General features: G+C 37.4%; 1 protein-coding gene across 1 annotated transcript in view; it reads right to left on the reverse strand.

The window, feature by feature from the left end:
- Positions 1–473: 473 nt before the first annotated feature.
- The window catches only part of VAT1 (vesicle amine transport 1), a 25,141-nt gene continuing 4,157 nt past the window's right edge, over positions 474–21,457 (reverse strand). The window contains exons 2-6 of the mRNA XM_026720922.2: positions 15,075–15,282; positions 10,902–11,072; positions 9,365–9,454; positions 8,119–8,360; positions 474–6,845 (exon numbers count right to left, since the gene is read on the reverse strand). Of these exons, the coding sequence (XP_026576707.1) occupies positions 6,741–6,845; positions 8,119–8,360; positions 9,365–9,454; positions 10,902–11,072; positions 15,075–15,282 (816 nt within the window). The 3' untranslated portion in view covers positions 474–6,740. The remainder of the gene's footprint in view (positions 6,846–8,118; positions 8,361–9,364; positions 9,455–10,901; positions 11,073–15,074; positions 15,283–21,457) is intronic.

The following is a 21,457-nucleotide window of genomic DNA, read 5'->3' on the forward strand; positions in this document are numbered from 1 at the left end:
TCCAGGTTGGACTGTGACCTGTTCAGAATGCGAAGACAAATAAGTTATGTCCTTTTCTCCTCCAAACAGTAACTGTATTTTAAAACCTTTTCAGGAAATAGTTATGTAAACCTAATCACACAAAGTCAGGTGCAGGAAACTTGTAGCCACTCAGATATGCTAAGCTACAAGGTCTAGCAGCTTCTAACAGCATGATCACGAGGGAAGGATTTAGAAGCCAGTTCCTCATTTCTTATATAGGCCTTTCTTCACATATAATTGTTCTTATAAAGCACTTGTCATTTTAATTTCCCTTTTGTTTAAACTGGGGTGGTCAGAGAAGTTTAAACTATTCCGGGCAGCTATATCAATTTCCTTCTTCATCCTAGGTCTCTTGGATGCTCTCAGAAAACCCTAATAATGAAATTACTCTCCCATGTGCTGGGAAAGTCTCACGCACATAAACTAGGAAAGAATAGGAAGATGAGAACACATTTTTTTTCATTTTTTTATGCTTTTAATGGAACACCCAAGAAACACATAAGGCATATGGTAACAGTAGGCAGACTAGCAATTTCATGTCTGAATCTGTAGACAGCATCGGCACATTTGCTTTGTTGATACACACGTACACACAGGCACACACGCAGGCACAGGCGCAAGCAGAAGAGGACTTCTTTTCAAACACCACAAAGACTTGAAAAAGCATCTTGAACCATAAAGACACAAAAGCTGTTTGTGGACCAACCAAAGCAGCGGGGGTGGGCAGGTGCTGTCACCAGGTATGAGGGGACCATGCAGCCTGCCCTCACTGCAAACAGCTTTTCTTCATCAGTATCTCCCTAGCATGGGGGAATCTATTTGGCAACAGTGGTGATTCCACAGCTGGCTCTGCAGGGCCAGGATATCCACTGCTTGTCATTCAACCCTACATCACACTTAAACAATCATGCAAATAAAACAGGCCTGCCTTGACAAAGGGAGAGCTTTTCCTGCCTCTGAAAGACCCACAATTACCTTGGCTTTAGCCTTCATCACTAACATCTCTCCCAGTGGTAATTAAATACTCTTTTTGGGATTTGGTGAGCCATGCCTAACAAAATGCCACATGTCCACTTTGAAAACCAAAAGAAAACTTAATTAATGAAAATGGAGAGAAAATATTTTAAATGTTTCTATTTCACAGATTTAAAACTAAAAATAATAAAACAAATTTTAAAGGATTTTAACTTTTAATTTTAAACAAATAAAAATGGTTTACTTATGAACTTAGAATTCTGAAATGTTTAAATCTGAAGGACAGTTGAACTCAGTCATCCTGATAATCAAAGACAAGAATGGGTCTACAAAAGGAACGTAAAGCTTGTTATTTTACATTCTGTGTATTTTACTCTACTGCTTTTTTTCCCAAAAGATAACTGACTTCCTTGGTTTCTCGGATGAGAAGTGAAACATTTTCAAAGAAAAAAAACCAAGAAAGTCCAGTTGCCTTTTGGGGGGAAAAAGCACCTTTGGGACAATCATGACCTGGATGACTGAGAATCTTCATAGACATCTTTGAGTGATCTTCTACCCACATACTATGCTATCTGTAGTTGAGAACGTTATAAAAATTAGAGAGAGATTTCATTGAAGAAGTATTTTTAAATCTCTCTAAAGACAGCTCCAATGTTAACTTTGGCACATTGCAAATCATTTCCCTGAGGGAGCTTTGCCTCTTTTATTTCTTTATTTGAGGAGGTCCCTAAATAAGGTGAGCTGGTATTAACTGCCAGATCAAGTTGTGGGAGTTGTTGTGTAAGAGGACTGCTGTTCATTCCACTAAGGACCCACTTCAGCCCTATGAAACAGGCTTTTCAAAATATACTCTTTGGGCCTTCAATAATGTTCAGGCTACATGTTGCTCACTGAGCAGGAAATATGGCACTTTTTTCCAATTAAACTGCTCTATCAACCCTACATCCATGGCAATCTAGGCATCTTCATTTTGGAGTTTTGTGATAAAATCTTGAACTATCCTGAACTCTGCAAGAACAAGTATCAATAAAGGATTCTTGTGATAAATGTCCTTGTATTTGTTTTATGGACAACATTTATCACAATAGAAAATATCCTATTTCTCCTCTCACACATCCCCCCTGCACATTTTAAACTTTGAAGTTAAGCACACTGTTTTAACTAGTTAAGACAAGTCATTTTAATTTTAAAGTGAGGGAGAGGTGGTCAAAGGCTTTATTATTACAAATGGCTCATAAAATAATTGTCTGAAATACATACATGGGTGCACTTCACATAGACACACGCAGTCAAGCTGCAAAATAAAAGAGATGATAAAAAATTCAAGATTACAGTATTAATCAGCAAGGCAACGAAGAGTATAGTTATAGTGCTTTAAAATTGGATGTTTTCTGTATAAAAGAACTACAGCTGAGTAGTAGTAAGACAAATCTATTTTAGCACAAAGATAAAGATCTCTTCTGTTCCGGAAGAACATTTAAAAACTGTCAGATTCCAGCATGAGAGAGCAAGGTTGCAGGAAGGGAGCAGGACTTCGCTTGCTGCTGCTTTAGGTTAAAAATAGTTTTCCCTCTGTGGTGCCTTTGGGAATACATGGAAAGCTGAACTTAGCCCATCTCTTCCCAAAGGCACTACAGGGAACAGTCGGTTCTCTCTCAACCTATGGGAAGCTCCACAAATTATACTATTAACAGAATTCAGATTCTCCATATTTATTATGTGACAGAGGTTCATTAAGCTACATCTACTCAATTTAAAATAAGGTTCAGAAATGCTGGTCAGGAGACTTGAACCACACTTCCACGGTATTTTGCAAAAAATATCTGATGACTCTCATAAAGAAGGATGGATATATCTAGGAGAATTCATGCTATCTGTTAATAATAACATCAACATTTATGCATTTCTGTAACAACTCATCCTATTATGTAAGTGTCCTCATTGATTAAGGAACAGAAGCCATACATACATTTCAAACTGTTTCCTTGGGATGGGGCATTCTTTTTTAACAAGTCAACATTGGCAAAGGCTTCTTGAATTAGACCTTACTCACTGTTTGGAACAAGGCACAATAAATTGGGAATAACAATGCAGCATAGAAGTTCTTTTAAAGGCAAGGCTATTCCTTGCAGTTTTACAATGATGAGGTTAGAAATGTTTTGGAATGCCATCCCAAATAAGGCACCGGCAGCAGCAAGAAGGAAGGCATGAGAGAGAGAAAAAAACCAACAACTAAACCCACAAAATTTTACAAGAGATTCTCTCCCCACCCCACCCTTTTCCCCCATTATTTCGTAAAAGCTTGAGAGACCACAGCTGATCATGCAAGACTTTTTTCCCCTTGTTGTGCTTAAAACAACAGAAAACCTGAAACTCATTTTCTCTTTTGATCATACAATTGGGATCTGTAAACTCCTGTTGGCCTATAATCTTAAGCCAGAAGTTTAAAAAATTGCACCTTGGTAGGTCCTAGGAAATGGTAAAAAATATCAAGAGATATGAGGATATATGTATAAAATAAGTGGCAGAAGAAAGGCCACATCAGATAATTAGAGCTACAGCTTTATGCTCTAGGCTAGTCTCCAATATCTATCGAATCTCCTGCATATCAGATCAGATCTCTGCATTTTCCCCTTCTGACGCCCTTTAGATATGGAAGCTGGAAATTCCCTCGGCTGGAAATGCTGAAAGTTGAAGTTCAATATCTCTGAAGGCCTTCAAACTAGAAAAGTTGCATTTGATGAGTCTCATGACTAGCCAGCTGTCCTTCCGTAAGGTATGAAAATTCTAGGAATCTGCCTTACACTACATTAAACTATTAAAAACCATTGAAAGTTCTTGGGCCAACATTTTTCCAACTCTCCTAACTTTATCTAGCATGGCTTGGATTTGGAATTACCTACACAAGAATTATGTGCTCTAGCATTGAGCATTGGTTCCTTGAAGGAACTGATCTTTTGGTTCCTCTCAGTTTGGGGATCCCACGAATTGGTATTCTGTACAGTATTATATTTCAGTAAGAACATGGCAGATTAAATAATGTTTAAAAATGCTTGGTAGCCTTTGATTGAGCTTATAGAAATGATGTACTTACCAATTTCAAAACATTAATATATACAAAATAATGAAAGGAATGATCCACAGCAAGAATAATCATTTCCAGAACTTCCATCTTTTGCTTAGAACTATCCAATGGATGTCTGGCATTCCAAGCCAGATTTTCTCCACAGTGATTGCACTAGATGCCTCCTTTCTTGTGTTCCTCATTATAATGGCTAACAGGGTTGTATAAGGAAGACAGCTGTCTTAAAATAGCCTTCTCAAGTTGAAGTTTTACAAATATATTGTCTTATTGTTTCCATAATCACAAGATGGCAACTAATTCCGCAATTGGATGTTTGAGAAAGAAGAGAAAATATTTATATTACATTGAAGTTACGAGGTTCCATTTCATTTGCTTTTTTAAATGAATCCCCCATGCAGTACTAAGGATTGAAAAGCTTTGTGCAAGAATTGTGAAAATGTTCTGTTCACAAAACAGACATGCTAAATAAACATAGGCCTGCAAAAGATTGTAAGCTGAGGATCCCCCTAAGTAACATGAATAATCAAGGGCTGATTGGCTAAAAGGACATCAAAGATGGTTTCCATTCTCACGAATATGTTAATAAAGCAGAATATTTGTAGCTCAGGGTTGAAATGCGGGGTCCTTGGTGCTCTCTGAGCTTCCTTATGTTCTTGCAGATGATTCATTACCCTAACTAGGTTACATTATCAGTGCTAGCTTACCTAGTTAAGGTAATGAGGCATTTGCAAGAAAGCAGGTGAGCTTAGAAAGCACCAAGGACCCCTCACAAATATATATTTTGTGTGGGGATTGAAGGTGGTCTTAACATTTTCATAGATGGCTTTCAGATGGGTGAAAGAAAAAGAATTGCCAGAAAGAAAGATGCTTAACTGATACAATCTACTGAAAATATTTTTTCCTGGGCCAATAAAAGACAGAATATTAAATTTAGGATTTTTTCTGCTATAACTAATTGAGAACACTTTGAGGAAGCAACTTGGGACCCTTGTCTTTTCTTGGATATTTTGTTTACTGGAATATGAAGGATAATAGCTTTATCCAAAGCAGATTGGCAAAACTCCTGGAAAGAGGAGGAATTTTAGAAATGGATAATTCAAAGTGCTGAGAAATACTCTGAGGATCAAATTCCTAAAATAGCAAAACTATTTACTGACATACATACACAAAAACCCTCTGAAGATTTTCAAGGAAGAGCTTTCAGAAATGGTGGTGAATGAAAAAGGATCAGACAAACTTAATCTGTTCAACAACAAAAAAGGTCTTCAGCAGAAATAGTTCCAGATACATTACCAAAGTGACCAATTGATTTTTTTTCAAGTCAAGTCAGAATCTTACAAATGTAAAAATCTGTTACTATTTCCTGCCCAATCTGTTTCTTGTACAAAATTGGTCCTGTTGCCCTTCCTCTACAGCATAAAAATATTAAGAGAATATTTAATTTGCAGCGAGTCTTTAGCATAAACTAGGCTCATCCTTAGTGTAACTTGCAAATCACAGGCACAATGCACATCTAAATATTTTGGGTCTTGAAGTTAAACAACAATTGTAAGAGGGAATAATGTTATTAAAGTATTTCTCGTATCTTTGACTGAGAACATCTATTTTTTTATATAGTTAATCCTTAGAACAGCTTGATATCAAGCCACAAGCCAGAGATGATAAACATGAAATTACTATTTTGAGATTACAGGCTAATCAGCTGTTTAGTACTGTTAAATAAATGTCTGTCTACATAACCCATTTTAAATGGAAAGTCAGTACTTCTCTCTAAAACAAGCCATACTTGGAATCTTGCAGTTTCTTTACTGGCAATTCCTTGATTTTTCATACTTGCATTCTCCATAGTAGATTTTGGCAAAAAAAGAAGAAGATATATGAGCTTTGCCTAGATAGCACAGAGGACTTTCATATTGCAGCAAGCTATGGTAGCTTTGTTGCACTAAGGTAAATTAATACCCCAGAGGCAAAAATTTCTTCCTCACATCTCCCTCCAGCTGCAAAGATATCTAGTGTGTTCTGTTTGTTAAATGTGCCCTTCCAAAGTAGCAGATTCAAAGATTTGTTTCTATGGAAACTGTCAACTGCCAATAGCTGCTAAAACCATGGGTGTTTTACGATCTCTAAACTTACTAATCATTAAGTATTCAGAGGTGAGCTAAGGATGGCTAAGGACAGAAGATGTCATTGAGACAAATAACATATCTAGGAATTTTTGAACAGTGTGTTCAAAAATGTAAGATCAAGAAATCAAAGGCGTTGCCAATGGATAGGTTTTGCCTTGTATTCTTTTCACTTCAGATAATTCTCTATATGGTTCCTTTAAGAGCAAAATATCAAGATTGCAAAAGAAGTGCTGGATTTCTTTTTTAAAGTAGACCAACCAATAATTTCACAGGGATGTGGCAATCTTTTAAGTTCCACTCTGTAAAAGATTTTATGAAACTCAGAAGATTTCCTCAACTTTAAACGGCCAACTAACCACAAGAAAAGACTTTTTTTTCCTCAGTCCTGATGTCACTTATTCCATTAACAGCAGTGAGAGACCTGTCCATTTCTACTTCCCTCAGGGGTCAGATGTGGGGGTGGAGGGGAGGCAGTTAAAAAAAAGTCCCCCAAAATCAACCTGAGGTCAAATAGTTCACCCATGCCCCTTGCTTTAATTCTCTATTTTCTTGTTTTCATCTTTCGGTGGAGCTTCAGGAACCAAGACAACTTTCCCAACATTCTTCTTCTCTTGCATCTGCTTCATGGCATCAACCACCTGCATCAGAAGAAGAACCAGACCATTTCATCATCCCTTCTGCCTCAAAAAATATGACTAAGGAGAATGCATCCAAGACTATGTTGGATCAGTTCCATCTGGTTCAGTTCCATGTGAGGAGAAAAAGACACTGAATACATGGAGGCTGATTGGAAAGATGGTTTACTGATGGACAGGACCAGATGGGCGTGAAGTCCTGGGCAGCTGACCACATGGAGTTGTGACAGAGAGGTATTTATACCTTCTCTTGGGCCTTGCCCTTAAACTTCCTGTCCAAGAAATATATTCTATTGGTTGACAGACTTCCAGGGGTCTGGGAGTCATAGCTAACTTTTAGGTTGTCTGAATTTAGTTTGACTGAAGCCTGGACCCTCTGAGATGATGTAAAGTGATTTGTGTCCTGAAAAGGTGTTGGACCATTCCTATTGTGTCTTAATGGCTATCCTGGTTTGGATCTTGAGTGAGGGCTGGTCCTACCATCCTTCCTAATTCTGTCTTTGTTCAAAATAACCTGTCTTGAATGGATTACCAACTCTGCATTTCTAAAAGCTGGCCTCAGCTTAGTATCTGCTTAGGGGGCAGGGAATTGTGGCTCTCAGTTTCTGTCTTTAGAAACATGTTTCTCCTTAAAATATTTCATTCTTCTGGGAGGGGAGTGGCTTCCCACAGATATATATCAAACTTCCCCAAATTGGTGCATTGTAAATTAACTATAGTCAACATTCTTTTTTAAATATATACTCACTGCTCACTAAGGTCACATATGACATGGAGTTTGTTTTTGGTAGTATCTGCCTTGAGAGAGAAGCTTGTACACGTGAGAGAGGGAGTGTTGATCAAATGACTCTTGCTTGCTTACTCACTTTTTAAAATACTTCCTGTCATCAGAAGGCCAAATGTAAAATAAAGAAGGATTTACACAAACTTTAACTTTGCCTTTTATACTTTCTTTTCATTGTCTTTGCCCTTGAAAAGTCTGCCAGAGGGTTTTTTATGAATCTGCCTTCCTCCAAGCATTTAAAAGGCCAACCAAATGAATGTGATCTATATATTGTATGTTCAACTTTCACTATTATAAGGGTATGGCAGATGGCCAGCAGATATCTAAGATTCTGAAATCACTCCTTATCCCCAATCCCTTTGGGGATAATTGTTAGAGTTGAAGTCTGTAATGATTTCAGTTCTTTGGAGGGGAATAAATTAAGCTAAAGGCAGAGGTTTTTTTTTTATTGTGGAGCACAAAATAACTCATTGGGAGGCCAAACATTCTCACCTGTTCAAAGGGCCAAACAGAATCCACCTTTGGTTTGATTTTGCCCTGATTGTAGAGAGCAATTAGCTTGGTCACCACAGCAGTTAAAAGCTCCACTTCCTCCTCAAGGTAGCCCAAGTGATAGCCACAAACTGCTTTGTTGAGATGAAGCAGCTGCAAGGCATTGATGCTAAACTGATTCCACCAGGTCTTTGCCATAGCCATCAGGTTCTTCCTCTGTCCTGTTAGCAAGTTGGCTACACCTACGAAATTGAGAAATACCCTGCTTGAGATCCATCAATATAATAACTCTGGCAATTATGCCTGGAAAAATCAAGATGGCCAATGATGTATTAACCATTAAGCAGACTAAGTACGTGCTTAGGGCACCAGGCCCAAAAGGGGCACCAGAAAGTTGAGAATATGGCTTTGTTTTTACTGTATGTACAGAGGGGGGTACCAAGATTTGTCAGTGCTAAGGGCACTAGTGAGCCTTCATCCGCCACTGAAGATGGCTTTTTCTTTGAATGCAAAGTACTGCAGCTCAGACTACAATTCTCATTCCAAAACTGCATTCTTGTATCAGGAATTTACGCTCCTTTTAATTTAAGTGTCTGCAAGAAGATGAGGACATTCTAGGCTACACCATTATGTCAGTCCAACTCAACCTACCCCTGCTTTCTGTAAAAGGAAAGTATTTCTATGTCAATAGCAGAGTAATAGCTTTCAAGGCTGGGATTTGGGGAAAGGTTTTCCTTTCCAAAAATGTTTCTGTATGCACACACACACTTTTCTTTAATGGTTAAAGAGCCAGGTTAGAAACCAGGAGACTGTGAGTTCTACTCCCACCTTAGGTATGAAAGCCAGCAGAATAGCTTTTGGCTATTTGCTTTATCTCAGCCCAATCACCTCACAGGGTTGTTGTTGTGGAGCAAATAGGAGGAGGAAGCTATGTTGGATATATTCAGCACCTTGAGTTTTTTGTAAAAAAAAAATAAAGACAGGATTTTAAAAAATGTAAAAAGAACAAATTTCACTAAGGCATCCAGCTAACTACTTTTAGAGCTTCGGTTTGATCCAGAAAAACAGACCTCTTGTAATATTACTTTTTGTTTGACTTTCAGAGAATGATTCTTGACTGCAAAGTGATCTCGTTTAGGCACTCTTATTCTCAAATTCCAGATCTGATCTTTGGGATTTAGAAGATTTGGAGACTCAACTTCTGATGAATTCCAAGCATCCTTTGATGGAATGCTTTCTGACTCACCATAACTGACTAGTTTGCCCATTGGTTTCAGGAGATGAAAGCCTTTTGTGGTATCTGAACCTCCTAAGGGGTCCAAAACAACATCTACACCTAAAAGGAAAAGGGGAAAGAAAACAGGAGTTTTTAATGGAAAATTTCAATTGAAAGGAAATAAAATTTCGCATGTGGCATTTTCAGTTTAACCAGGTTTCAATAATTTTAATTTCAGTTACTTTTAATTTTATTGTTAAGTTTTGGTTAAAAAAATTAAATAAATAAATCTCCAACACAAACTAATAATTTATTCAAATATATGATTCAGTCAGCCATAAATCTATAAGCAGAACATCCATAACGTTTTCTCATGCTCTCTTTATTTTTACTATACATCTGCCAATAAATCTATGGGTGCCGGTTATGATTTCAATTTTTCCCTTTTTTCTTTCATTATAATAAGTTCAAGAAAAAAGGAAAACAAATAACGCTGATACAAATGCTGATTTAAAAGAGTGTAGGGATTAGAGATATGAAGGGAAAACCAATATAAACATTAAAATATGGATAACCAATAAAATTTGAATAACTAACTATTATGGCTAATATATTCTAATGCACCATTAACAACTTTACAGTAATGTAAGAAATTTGATATGCCATTTCTAGCTAAAACATGTCCCTACTGAAGTGTTAAAATATGTAACAGGGAAAACTGAAACCATGACAGGAAAAAGAAAAATTATACGTAAACATACAATAGAAAAATATTATAAATAATGTATAGAGCAGATTACATATCAGATTAAAATATAAACTCTATAATCCAGATTTGCCACAACTCTACGTATAGAATTGTAATCCAAAAAGTGTTTCCAAATAAGACTGAATTATATCTAAGATTAGATATGAAGTCATTCTAGACATCAAAGCATATTCATACTGTTTAGTTAACTATTCTTACACAGAGGGAACAAATCTAGTACCACTTGGATCTTAAGGTTTGCTCCCAGTTTGATATATTTTTGTTAGTCCTGATAAAGGTATGGCCTGAGCAGATTTCGGAATGAATCCACTAATCTCCATCCTTGAAAAATTAATTTAGATTGATAGCTCTTCAAAGCACCACCAACTCAAGTTATTTACTTAACCTGATTAAAAAGGTAGCCCTGATTAAGCTGGGCTGGAGTTATTATAAAAGTACATAAAATAATATATGGGCTGCCAACTTTGGAGAGCAACATTTCCCTGAAAGAGAGAGAGTTTCTTTTAAGAACCTGAAGTGACACATCAATCCAATTATCACCATCACCACCTGATAATTCTGTTTGACATTTTTCTGCACGTTTCAGCTGATTTGTTTCATTTCAATTCATACGATTAGTCATGCTCTGCAAGTTAAACTTAAAACTCTAAATAATAAACCATTGAAATTACAACAGTATATCAAGCACCTTCTTTTCAGCTCCCATAATACTTGAGTGTCCCAAGCAGGAGCACAGAAAATGAAGGAAATTTCAGATTGTCTTACTCCACTCCATCCCTTTCTTCAGCCTCTACTAACCTTTGGGAGAAATTTTCCGGACTTCAGCCACATAATCAGCTGCCCGGTAATCAATCGGGTGAGTCACCCCATTTTCTTTGAGGGCCTCATGCTTGGAGGCAGATGCTGTGCCAAAAATGGTGACATTTTCCACAGTTTTGCAGAGCTGGACGGCTGCAGTTCCCACACCACCTAGAGAGAGAGAAAAACGGGTCAAGTGAGTAATGAAAAAGGCCTGCAAGCCAAAAAAATGCAAAGTTTTCCATTCATTAAAGGAGTCAACATGGGTTATCCTCACTAAATTTACATGTTTCCACATAATCAAAGTTAAATCAGTGGAAGAAGTTCTCAGTAGTGTCATAAAATGAGCAAAGCATGAAGACAGTGTTAACTTTTAACAGGAAAAGGTATTTGATGCTGTTTAATGGTCTTGACTATCTCCCCACTATACTCTCTGACAGCTGGATAGATTGTGAGTGATTAGAACTTTTTGGAATAAGGACAAGCATCCAGCTGCTATTGGATCAATCTCACATCATTTCTGACCTGTTTGGCCATACAATTGGTGCAGTGCAAAAAAAATCTTTGGTTTTTAATTTCTCTATCCCTGCTTTACAGTATTATACTATAGTTCAGAGTTTGGGAGCAGAAAAAAATAACATATAACATGTTACATTCTTATATGACATATAGCAAACAGGGTGGCTGTATTTGCATAACAAATTAAAGCAAGAAGAGGCAAATTTGTGGGCTGGTAACATACCTGGAATTTGCCTGAGGTCCACTCATACAGGTGAAACTTGAAAAATTAGAATATCGTGCAAACGTTCATTTATTTCAGTAATGCAACTTAAAGGGTGAAACTAATATATGAGATAGACTCATTACATGGAAAGCAAGATAGTTCAAGCCATGATTTGTCATAATTGTGATGATTATGGCTTACAGCTCATGAAAATCCCAAATCCACAATCTCAGAAAATTAGAATATTACATGCAATCAATAAAACAAGGATTGTACATAGAACGCTATCGGACCTCTGAAAAGTATAAGCATGTATATGTACTCTGTACTTGGTTTGGGCCCCTTTTGCAGCAATTACTGCCTCAATGCGGTGTGGCATGGAAGCTCTCAGCCTGTGGCACTGCTGAGGTGTTATGGAAGACCAGGATGCTTCAATAGCGGCCTTCAGCTCTTCTGCATTGTTCGGTCTCATGTCTCTCATCTTTCTCTTGGCAATGCCCCACAGATTCTCTATGGGGTTCAGGTCAGGCGAGTTTGCTGGCCAATCAAGCACAGTAATCCCACAGTCATTGAACCAGGATTTGGTGCTTTTGGCAGTGTGGGCAGCTGCCTCTTCCTGCTGGAAAATGAAGTCAGCATCCCCATAAAGCTCGTCTGTGGAAGGAAACATGAAGTGCTCCAAAATCTGCTGGTAGACGGCTGCACTTACCCTGGACTTAATGAAGCACAGTGGACCAACACCAGCAGATGACATGGTTCCCCAAATCAACACAGACTGTGGAAACTTCACACTGGACTTCAAGCATCTTGCAGTGTGTGCCTCTCCATTCTTCCTCCAGACTCTGGGTCCTCGGTTTCCCAATGAGATGCAAAAGTTGCTCTCATCAGAAAAGAGGACTTTGGACCACTGAGCAACAGACCAGGTCTGTTTTTCTTTAGCCCAGGTAAGACGCTTCTGATGTTGTTTGTTGTTCAGGAATGGCTTGACAAGAGGAGTACGACATTTGAAGCCCATGTCCAGCATCCGTCTGTGTGTGGTGGCTCTTGATGCACTGACTCCAGCCTCAGTCCACTCCTTGTGAAAGTCCCCAACACTTTTGAATGGCCTTTTCCTGACAATCCTCTCCAGGCTGCAGTCATCCCTGCTGCTTGTGCACCTTTTTCTTCCACACTTTTCTCTTCCACATAACTTTCTATTAATGTGCTTTGAGGCAGCACTTTGGGAACATCCAACTTCTTTTGCAAAATTACCTGTTGAGTCTTTCCCTCCTTATGGAGGGTGTCAATGGTGGTTTTCTGCACCACTGCCAGGTCAGCAGTCTTTCCCACGATTGTGATTCTTACTGGACCTGACTGAAAGACCATTTAAAGGCTCAGGAACCCTTTGCAGGTGTTATGGCTTAATTAGCCAATTAGAGTGGGACACTTGAGCTTAGAATAATGAACCTTTTCACAATATTCTAATTTTCTGAGATTGTGGATTTGGGGTTTTCATGAGCTGTAAGCCATAATCATCTCAATTATGACACATCACAGCTTGAACTATCTTGCTTTCCATGTAATGAGTCTATCTCATAAATTAGGTTCACCTTTTAAGTTGCATTACTGAAATAAATGAACTTTTGCACGATATTCTAATTTTTCAAGTTTCACCTGTAAATAGCTGCTTATGGTAGGCTTAGCCAATCATAATACATTAAGCTATTCTTTCCCACAAGTATAAACACAGCAGCTGGTGTTTTTGTTTGCAGTATATCGGATTCCATTAAAAATAATAAAGGAATCTTTATTAAAAATAGTCCAAATCAGGGGGCCTAATGTACACCAAGAGAAGGTATCAAAAAGTTTTTCTCTATGCCATGATTTGCTTAATTAACCCAATAGCCAGGTTCTCACAATATACTGAATTGTTAACTAACCACAGTGGCTATGGGCTAACCACAAACTATCCAACCATGTACTAATTTTGTGTCATGCAATATTATAAATCCCATGATTGTGCCTTATAAACTTTTCCCCTCGTAACATTATGTAGAAACAGGCCATTATGGTATGTTCAACAAGCCAAAGTTAAAAGAAACTATATCTCAGAATGAGTAGCAATGTTTCTGTGACCAAAGGCCATATGCCACATTCTTTGTCAGGTTGAGAACACAGTACACACATGAGTGATGCTAGGTGTATAGAGGTTTTTTAAAATATTAAATGACCTTTGTAAGATGGGTATCAGTTTTCATATATGTTTCTATCTCAAAATAGGATGAAACGTTGTCATCAGTTTTTACCCATTTTACACACAGAAAATGTTTAGGGGGAAATTGCTATAAGGATTCAAAGTTTCCATTCCAACTTAACAGTGTTATGAACCCAATTTATGGCCGGGGGAAAATAGTTTTCCAATCCCCCTTCCCCATGAAATTTATGATGGCTTGACTTTATACAGGTAGTCCTCGACTTACAACTACTACTGGGACCAGAATTTCCACTGTTAAGCATGCCCAGTATTATGATCTTTTCTGCCATGATTGCTAAGTGAATTCCTGCAGTTGTTAAGTGGATTGTGTGGTCATTCCGCTTCCACCATTGACTGGACTTGTCAGAAGCCGGCCAGGGAGGTCACAAATAAAAGTGACATAATCTAGAGGATCCCACACCTGTCATAAATACATGCTATATATCAAGCACCAAAATTTTGATCACATAATCATGGTGATGCTGTAATAATCATAAGTGCAAGACCTGATTGTCACAGTTTTTCAATGCCATTATAACTTCAAACAGTCACTAAATGAATAGTTTTAAATCAAGGACTATCTGTAGATTATATATACCCTTGATTTTTAAACCATGTTTAGTAAATAAGCCATAAGTAGCTGGTACATAGAGCATTCTAAGTCATAAACCATATAATATAAACCATGTTTAGTAAATAAGCCATAAGTAGCTGGTACATAGAGCATTCTAAGTCATAAACCATATAATATAAAAACCACAAAAACTGAATTCTCATGAATCAAAAATAAAGAACGTTATTTTTCACTTTGGTAGCACAAATGCATAAATCCAATTTTAATGAACTTGTGCAAGATTTTTTTTCCATAATGTAACCTGTTTTGTTTGTATCTAAGATATGTTAGTATCTTTTATCTAAAAATCTCTCAAGAAGATGCACAAAAAAGTAAAATACTTGCAAATAAATATCCCAAAAGAATAATCAATTAAAAACAATAGGTAAAAATTGTCACCACACAAGCACTTTAAAGGTGGGATGTATTGTACCTGATCTTTCATGACCCAGTTGTTAAATAAACCACTGCAGTTGTTAAGTTAATAACAGTTGTTAAGTGAATCTGGCTTTGACTTTTCTAGTCAGAAGTTTGCAAAAGATGAACTTTTGCCTCAAGCAGATTAGCAATACATTGCAAGAACAGTAGGTCAGGTTTTGTTACCTGCTGCCATGTGGACAAGGACACTCTGGTCAGGGCGCAGGTTGCCAAAATCAAAGAGAACCATGTAGGCAGTGATGTAATTGACCAGAAAGGCAGCTGCTTCCTCAAAGCTCATACCTTCCGGCATGAGAAAAGTCTGATTGGCTTGAACTGTCACAATTTCTTGCCAGAGACCTGACCGGGCCATAATCATCACCTTATCACCAACCTAGCAAAAAAAAAAAAAAAGATGATTGTGAGAACTAGACACCCAACACAAATTCAGGAGTATGAAAAGCTAAATTTGAAAATAGATCTCAAGCTTTCCACTGCACAGCTCTGGGCAACCTTTATAAATGCAGTTTGCCCCAGGTCTCTTAAACTCTTACGGTGAGATTTCTCTGTGAACCAAGATGCCATCCCATTTAAATGTCAGCGCAAGAGTCTGCTTCATGTTAGGCCTATGCTTGGCAAATTTTGGAACGATCTTTGGTTAAGTCTATACTGTGTCAATATTGCTGAATATTAAGAAAAAGCATATAAAGCTCAAGTAAGTAAGTTTTACCTGAGGTTTCTCCCCGGAATCTTTTTCAGAATGACTTTAATTCAAGAAATCCACTTTTTCTCCTGAAAACTCCTTGAAAATTTGGTTGTGACAGGGAAAGGATTTGACTCCTCGTGTATTTCCTCAAAAGGAGCAACTGTCTACCCTTAAGTGAAATGCTATCTAAAGAGGCATCATAAAATTAGCGGATCATTTTTCCATTAAAAGATCCTACTGTATTTTAAACTAGAACCATATGATCAGCTAGTAATATATATTTGAAAAGAAGTCTGCATGTTTTAAATAGATAGATTTAAAACAGTGTTTCTCAACATTGGCAACTTAAAAGATATGTGGACACAACTCCCAGAATTACGCAGCTTAAAACTAATCAAGCATCTAGCTTGAATGCTAGAATAGATAAGCTTTTGCTTCTTGCTCACACTACATTAGAGTGGCAGGGGTCAGGGGTTTGTGGAGGTGATCATGCAAACAATACATCTTTCTGGCAGCATTTCCAGATTTCCGCCAGCTCACTGTGAAACTCTCCCGTTGAAAGAAAACACCACCATTTCCTCTGCAGAGAGGAAATCCTGTGTTTATTTGGCTCTGGTATCAGGAAAACGAGTAAGACTGAGGCCCTGCATCCTTCACCTTCTCTTGAACTGCTGTCTTCAAATAGCAAACTTCACCCTTGACCAAATGAAGAAAAGTTGGATTCCAGAGCTACATAAACTCTATTTAGTAGCTAGCTATTTACATTTATGAAAGTTACGATGTTCGTAGTTTGTCAGAATTTATTGATGTGAGGCTGTCAACACTAAAGCCCCTGTCAACTCTTGAGATGTTTACTCCAATGCCTCTGCCTTGGCCTGCTGTTGAAGAGCATTGGGAAGCAACAAGCTCAGTGTCAGTGCTCCATTTAACATCTCTACTTCAAGAGTTATGTTTAAACAGGAGCAGCTCCATATGCTGGGTCTGCTAGTTTTTCAATGAAGATGAAGATCTGAGAAGTTCATTTTCCAGGTATGAGTGAATTACAATTCCCTCTGTTTCTCTCTAGATCAGTGAGTTATAATTCAACCTTTGAAGAGCTGCAGACGTCCCACTTTTGGTGTAGAATATTGCTTTGTTTCCAACTGGGTGTGGAAAAAAGTGGTTGGGCCTGCTACCTTTATGAAAGGAAAATATATGCTTCCATCATATATATCAATTTGCCTCCAGATAAATTAGAATTACAACTTCCAGAATTTCTAACTATTCTGGTCATTTGGGAATTAAAGTATTTGGAAGGCAGCAACATGAACTATTACTATAGATATGTTTTTTTCCTTAAGGTACTGTACAGAGCACTGCTGAAATGGAAAGAAAACACAGTTCGAATGATAGTGTTATTGCTGAAATGACAAGCATTATTTAAAAACCTATTTTTCAGGAACTTCATGAACTTGATTTGTTAAACACAGCAAAGGTAAGGCATTAGGAAAAATGGCCCTCAATCATTATTCAGTTGTGTTTCCTTCTGGTTGATGGGGTACTTTTCTACAGCTCTTTATTACTGAAGTATGCAGAACAATACCGATATTTCCTTTCCTGTTCATCTATTTCTTTTAAAAGAATTTTAAAAGAGTTTTTCCATTCATTTTAGTGAGAGTTCAAAACACTATTTGCATGATGTTTTTCCCGGGAAGAATACAACTTGTGAAAAGCATTTCCTACTACATAAACATAACTAGTATCTCCCTTATTATTTTTAATTTTAATGTAATTATTTGGGAAGCAATATCTGAATTATTTCCTGTAAATACACTAGAAGACTTATGGCTTTTTCCTCTTAACAATTTGCCACTTGCCTTATAAACTTGTAAGTCTGTAATAAAAGCAGATTCAAAAAATGGATTTAGTATGTTTTGGAAGAATTTATCTCTCTAAGAATTCTCAGATATACTAGATTTATTTCAAAACATTTCCAACCTAGCTTTAATATAATAAAACAATATCAGTTTCTAGGACTGGTCTTAATAGCCAGATTTCAGACATGAAAAAGAAGAATCAGTAGTTCTGTAAGAACATATTGCTGAAAAAATAAAATATCAAAATTCAGTGTCAAGGACTAATTAGGATAATAGAGAAATGGATAATCAACAGATGGAGAATGAAACAATGACTGAACATTTGAACAGGTTATTGCAACGTTTTGTTGTAAGGCCTACTTGCGATGAGATTAGTGACTACAAGCACAAAGAAGACAATAAAACATACACCAGAATGAATCTGTCCCCTCTTCTTCCTCTGAAGACAGATTAAGACAATATTCTATACCCTTTAAAAAGGAGGGAGAAATAATTACTAAATGCCAGGGAACTTTGTCTGAGGTCTGCCACCTGTTTTCTCAGCATGATGCCCATTTATTCTGTATAGAATTTTTTTTGTCTGTTGTTGAAATAACATTTGTCAGACTTATTAATATTCCAGGTAGTTTAGCCGAGACTTTTCTTCCTTCTGGGAGAATCCAAAATCCAATACATGTATTACAATTGGATTGAATTTCATTTGTTATTGCATATATCCAGATGAGGATTTCTTTGTGCAATTGGCCTTGCCTCAATCACGACATTTTATAGGTGGTCTAGACAACATGGCCTTATTATGCTTGTCACTTTTTTTACATGTGACCATCACTTTTGTCCACCTTTCCTTTAACTATAGAAAAATAATTTAGGATATCTAACATTACCATGTAAAATTCATTTCAAGTAGCCAGAGACTGGTAGTGCTTGGAGACCTTTATCCTAAAGCATGATTTTTAGATACATTCTTACAATATGCTATATCAGTTTATGGTTTGCCTTGACATATCAGCTAAATCTGTGGAGCCTTTTGAAACCTTAATTTCTTTTGGCCATGATACAGCCTGCATATCATAGCTGCAGCAAATAACCAATACTTACTTCTCTTTCTGGCCTCTAGAAATAAAGGAGAAAAAGTGATAAACTATTTATTAGTGTTTACTTATCTGGCTTCTTTGTGAAAAGGAACAGCTGGGGTAAATGTCCATTTGGAAAATAAAATGCCCATAAAAAAATTAGCCTTTCCTTGTGGATCATGGCTCCCATATGAATCAGACCATAAACAAGTGTATTTTCTCCGTAAATAAAAAATAAAAATAAAAAATAAAATCTGGCCAGCCACTGCAAAAGTTACCAGGAAGGGAGGATTTGCACATCACTGATGGCCAAGTTTTGCTGTGGCGTCTGGGCTATATAACCTACCTGCAAACTTCAAGCTACAAAAGAGCCAACTAATAGAAAGATGTGTGCAAATACAATTGGTGTGATTAGCTTATGGTTCGATGCATAGTGCAAGTCCATAAAACTTGGCTAATTGGGAAAACAATGATTAACTATTGTTAGCATTAGATTGTTCTGCATCTGCAAGCTGTGGCAAAGTCCATTAGTCATTGTTAACACCAAATGTATGTTAGCATTTCTTTCCACAACTCATAACAACAAATACATTAATTTAATTCTCAAAAGGCTTTGCTACACTCAAATTACATATACTGCTACAAAGATGCATTTAGGGAATCCTCAAGCTCTCATGTTATTCTTTTCCTAACCTCCTTCACCATCATGGCAAGCAGCAGACTGATGTTGGAGAAACAATTATATCTGTGATATATGAAACAAACAAAATGTTAACTTATAATATTCATGTAGTTACTTACCAAACACACCTAAATTAGATTAAAGTAACCAAAATAACTTGACAGTTCCCAAGGCATGTCACAGCTTTTGAGCATCCCTAATGTTTGGAAATTGAAACTTGAAAAATTTGACATGCCCTAAATCTGAAATCAATTTCACTGTTGTGTATTATTTAGTTTTTCTAAGGGAAAAATTATTTATACTGAACCTCAAAATTACTGTATATGGTTTGGCTTATACCATGAAAAAAATGTTCTTCTCTGCTCTATTACAGTTCTCTATCATACTTTAAGATGGGTTCTTTTACACACGTCTCTTAAAGACTAAAATATAAGTTCAGTAGTTGTGCAATATTAGGGACAGATTCTCTGGGATGTAGGTTAACAGAAAAAAATAAGAGAGTTGGAAGGGAACTTTGAGGTCTTCTAGTCTAACTCGCTACTCAAGCAGGAAACGTTACCATTTCAGACAAATGGCTGTCCAGCCTCTTTTTAAAAGCCTTGAATGACAGAGCACCCCCAACATCTGAAGACAAGCTGTTCTACTGGTTAATTGTTCTCATTGTTAGGAAATTTATCAGTTCTGGTTTGGAACACTCCCTGATTCTTTATCATCCATTGTTTCTTCTCTTGCCTTCTGGTGCTTTGGAAAATAGATGATCCTTGAACGTTAGAAGTAGGTTGTCTATATCTCTTTGCTATCACCTTCCACTCATCTAGAATTTGGCAGCCCGTGGCAGCCCTGCACCGGGGACTTGTTCTCACATTCTTTTAACTGCAGCGTGAAGGTAGACCACCAAACATTTTTAAACAATATGTCTACATACCATTGCTTTTGTCTTATCTCATTTCAATTCAGAGATGGGCCTAAATTTATCTTCAGCTACCCGTGCTTTGTATTTTCTTCTGGCACAAGACTATCAGACCATCACCACAGGATGTTGTGGATATGCCAAGACTGTTTTTCCTGAGGTTAATGATGCATCATTAACCAGCAGTTGATTCCACCAATCACTTGTCACTTCTGGTTCATGAGAACCAGAAGGTCTAGACTAGAGTACTGCATGTGAAGATGCAGTGGTATCTTATTGGCCACCCATCTTACCACTGTCTGTGATAAAATAGGCTGCCAATAAATTTAATAAATAAACATGGTTGTGAGAAGTAGCCCTTACCCCTTTATATAAATACTCTGCTAACAATTCAGTAAGTTATAGTTATATTTGCTTTCAATATAACTGCCCTCCTAGCAGTTTGAAAGCATGTAAATGCAAATAGATTAATAGCAGGGGTGGGTTTCTTCCGGTTCTGTCCACCTCTGTAGAACCAGTAGCTCTGAAGAGCAGCAGACATAGAACCGGTTCTATGTCTGCTGATGTTTTTGCCCACCCGGGCTCTTACCTGACCTTTATTTCCTGATTTTTCAACTTCAGCTGCCAAACGAGGCACAGCTGCAGTTAAAAAAACAAGAAAAGAGGGCTGATTCAAAGGCTGCTTCTCGGCACACAGTGTGCTAATGGAGATTAACAGGCGCAAGGCTCACAGAGGGCAGGGAAGCCGTAAATCCTGAACCGGTAGTTAACCCTGTCACATCCCATCCCAATTAATCGGTATTATTTTGATGGGAAGATGAGAGATTTCCATGCATCTTGTGTGTATAGCCATGCTCAGAGAAATTGTCACATGATCACGGAAATTGTCTTCAGACAATGCTGGCTCTCCCAGCCAAGAAACAGAGATGAACAATGTGACCTAGAGTCAGACATAACTTATAAGAAACCTTTCCCTTTTTGCTTTCAGCAGCGATAGTTATACTGACCTCATTTTTACATTCAGGCCATCGTATCATACCAATCTAAATTAGAAGTTTATAATTTCCTCTTCATAACCATGCCAGGGATGAAGGAAAGGAGGAACTCAAAGACTGTTTCATGTTCATTTCCCGAATCAAATGGTGATTTAAGCTAGGTTAAATCTAAACTACACCCACCCACCCCCGTGTTATTTACCATAAGCCTAATAAGAACAGTGTGTGGTAAACATTAGGCACATAAGAGAAGGAACGTATAAAATCAACCACCTGAAAATTCCTATTAAGCTCAGAGCTTCCTGAAAAGCGTGTTCTTCATTAGACAATCCATCCAAACATAAAAA

The sequence above is a fragment of the Pseudonaja textilis genome, chromosome Z (genome assembly GCF_049901715.1).
Source record: "Pseudonaja textilis isolate UNSWEBS1 chromosome Z, rPseTex1.2, whole genome shotgun sequence".
In the NCBI taxonomy this organism is placed as follows: domain Eukaryota; kingdom Metazoa; phylum Chordata; class Lepidosauria; order Squamata; family Elapidae; genus Pseudonaja; species Pseudonaja textilis.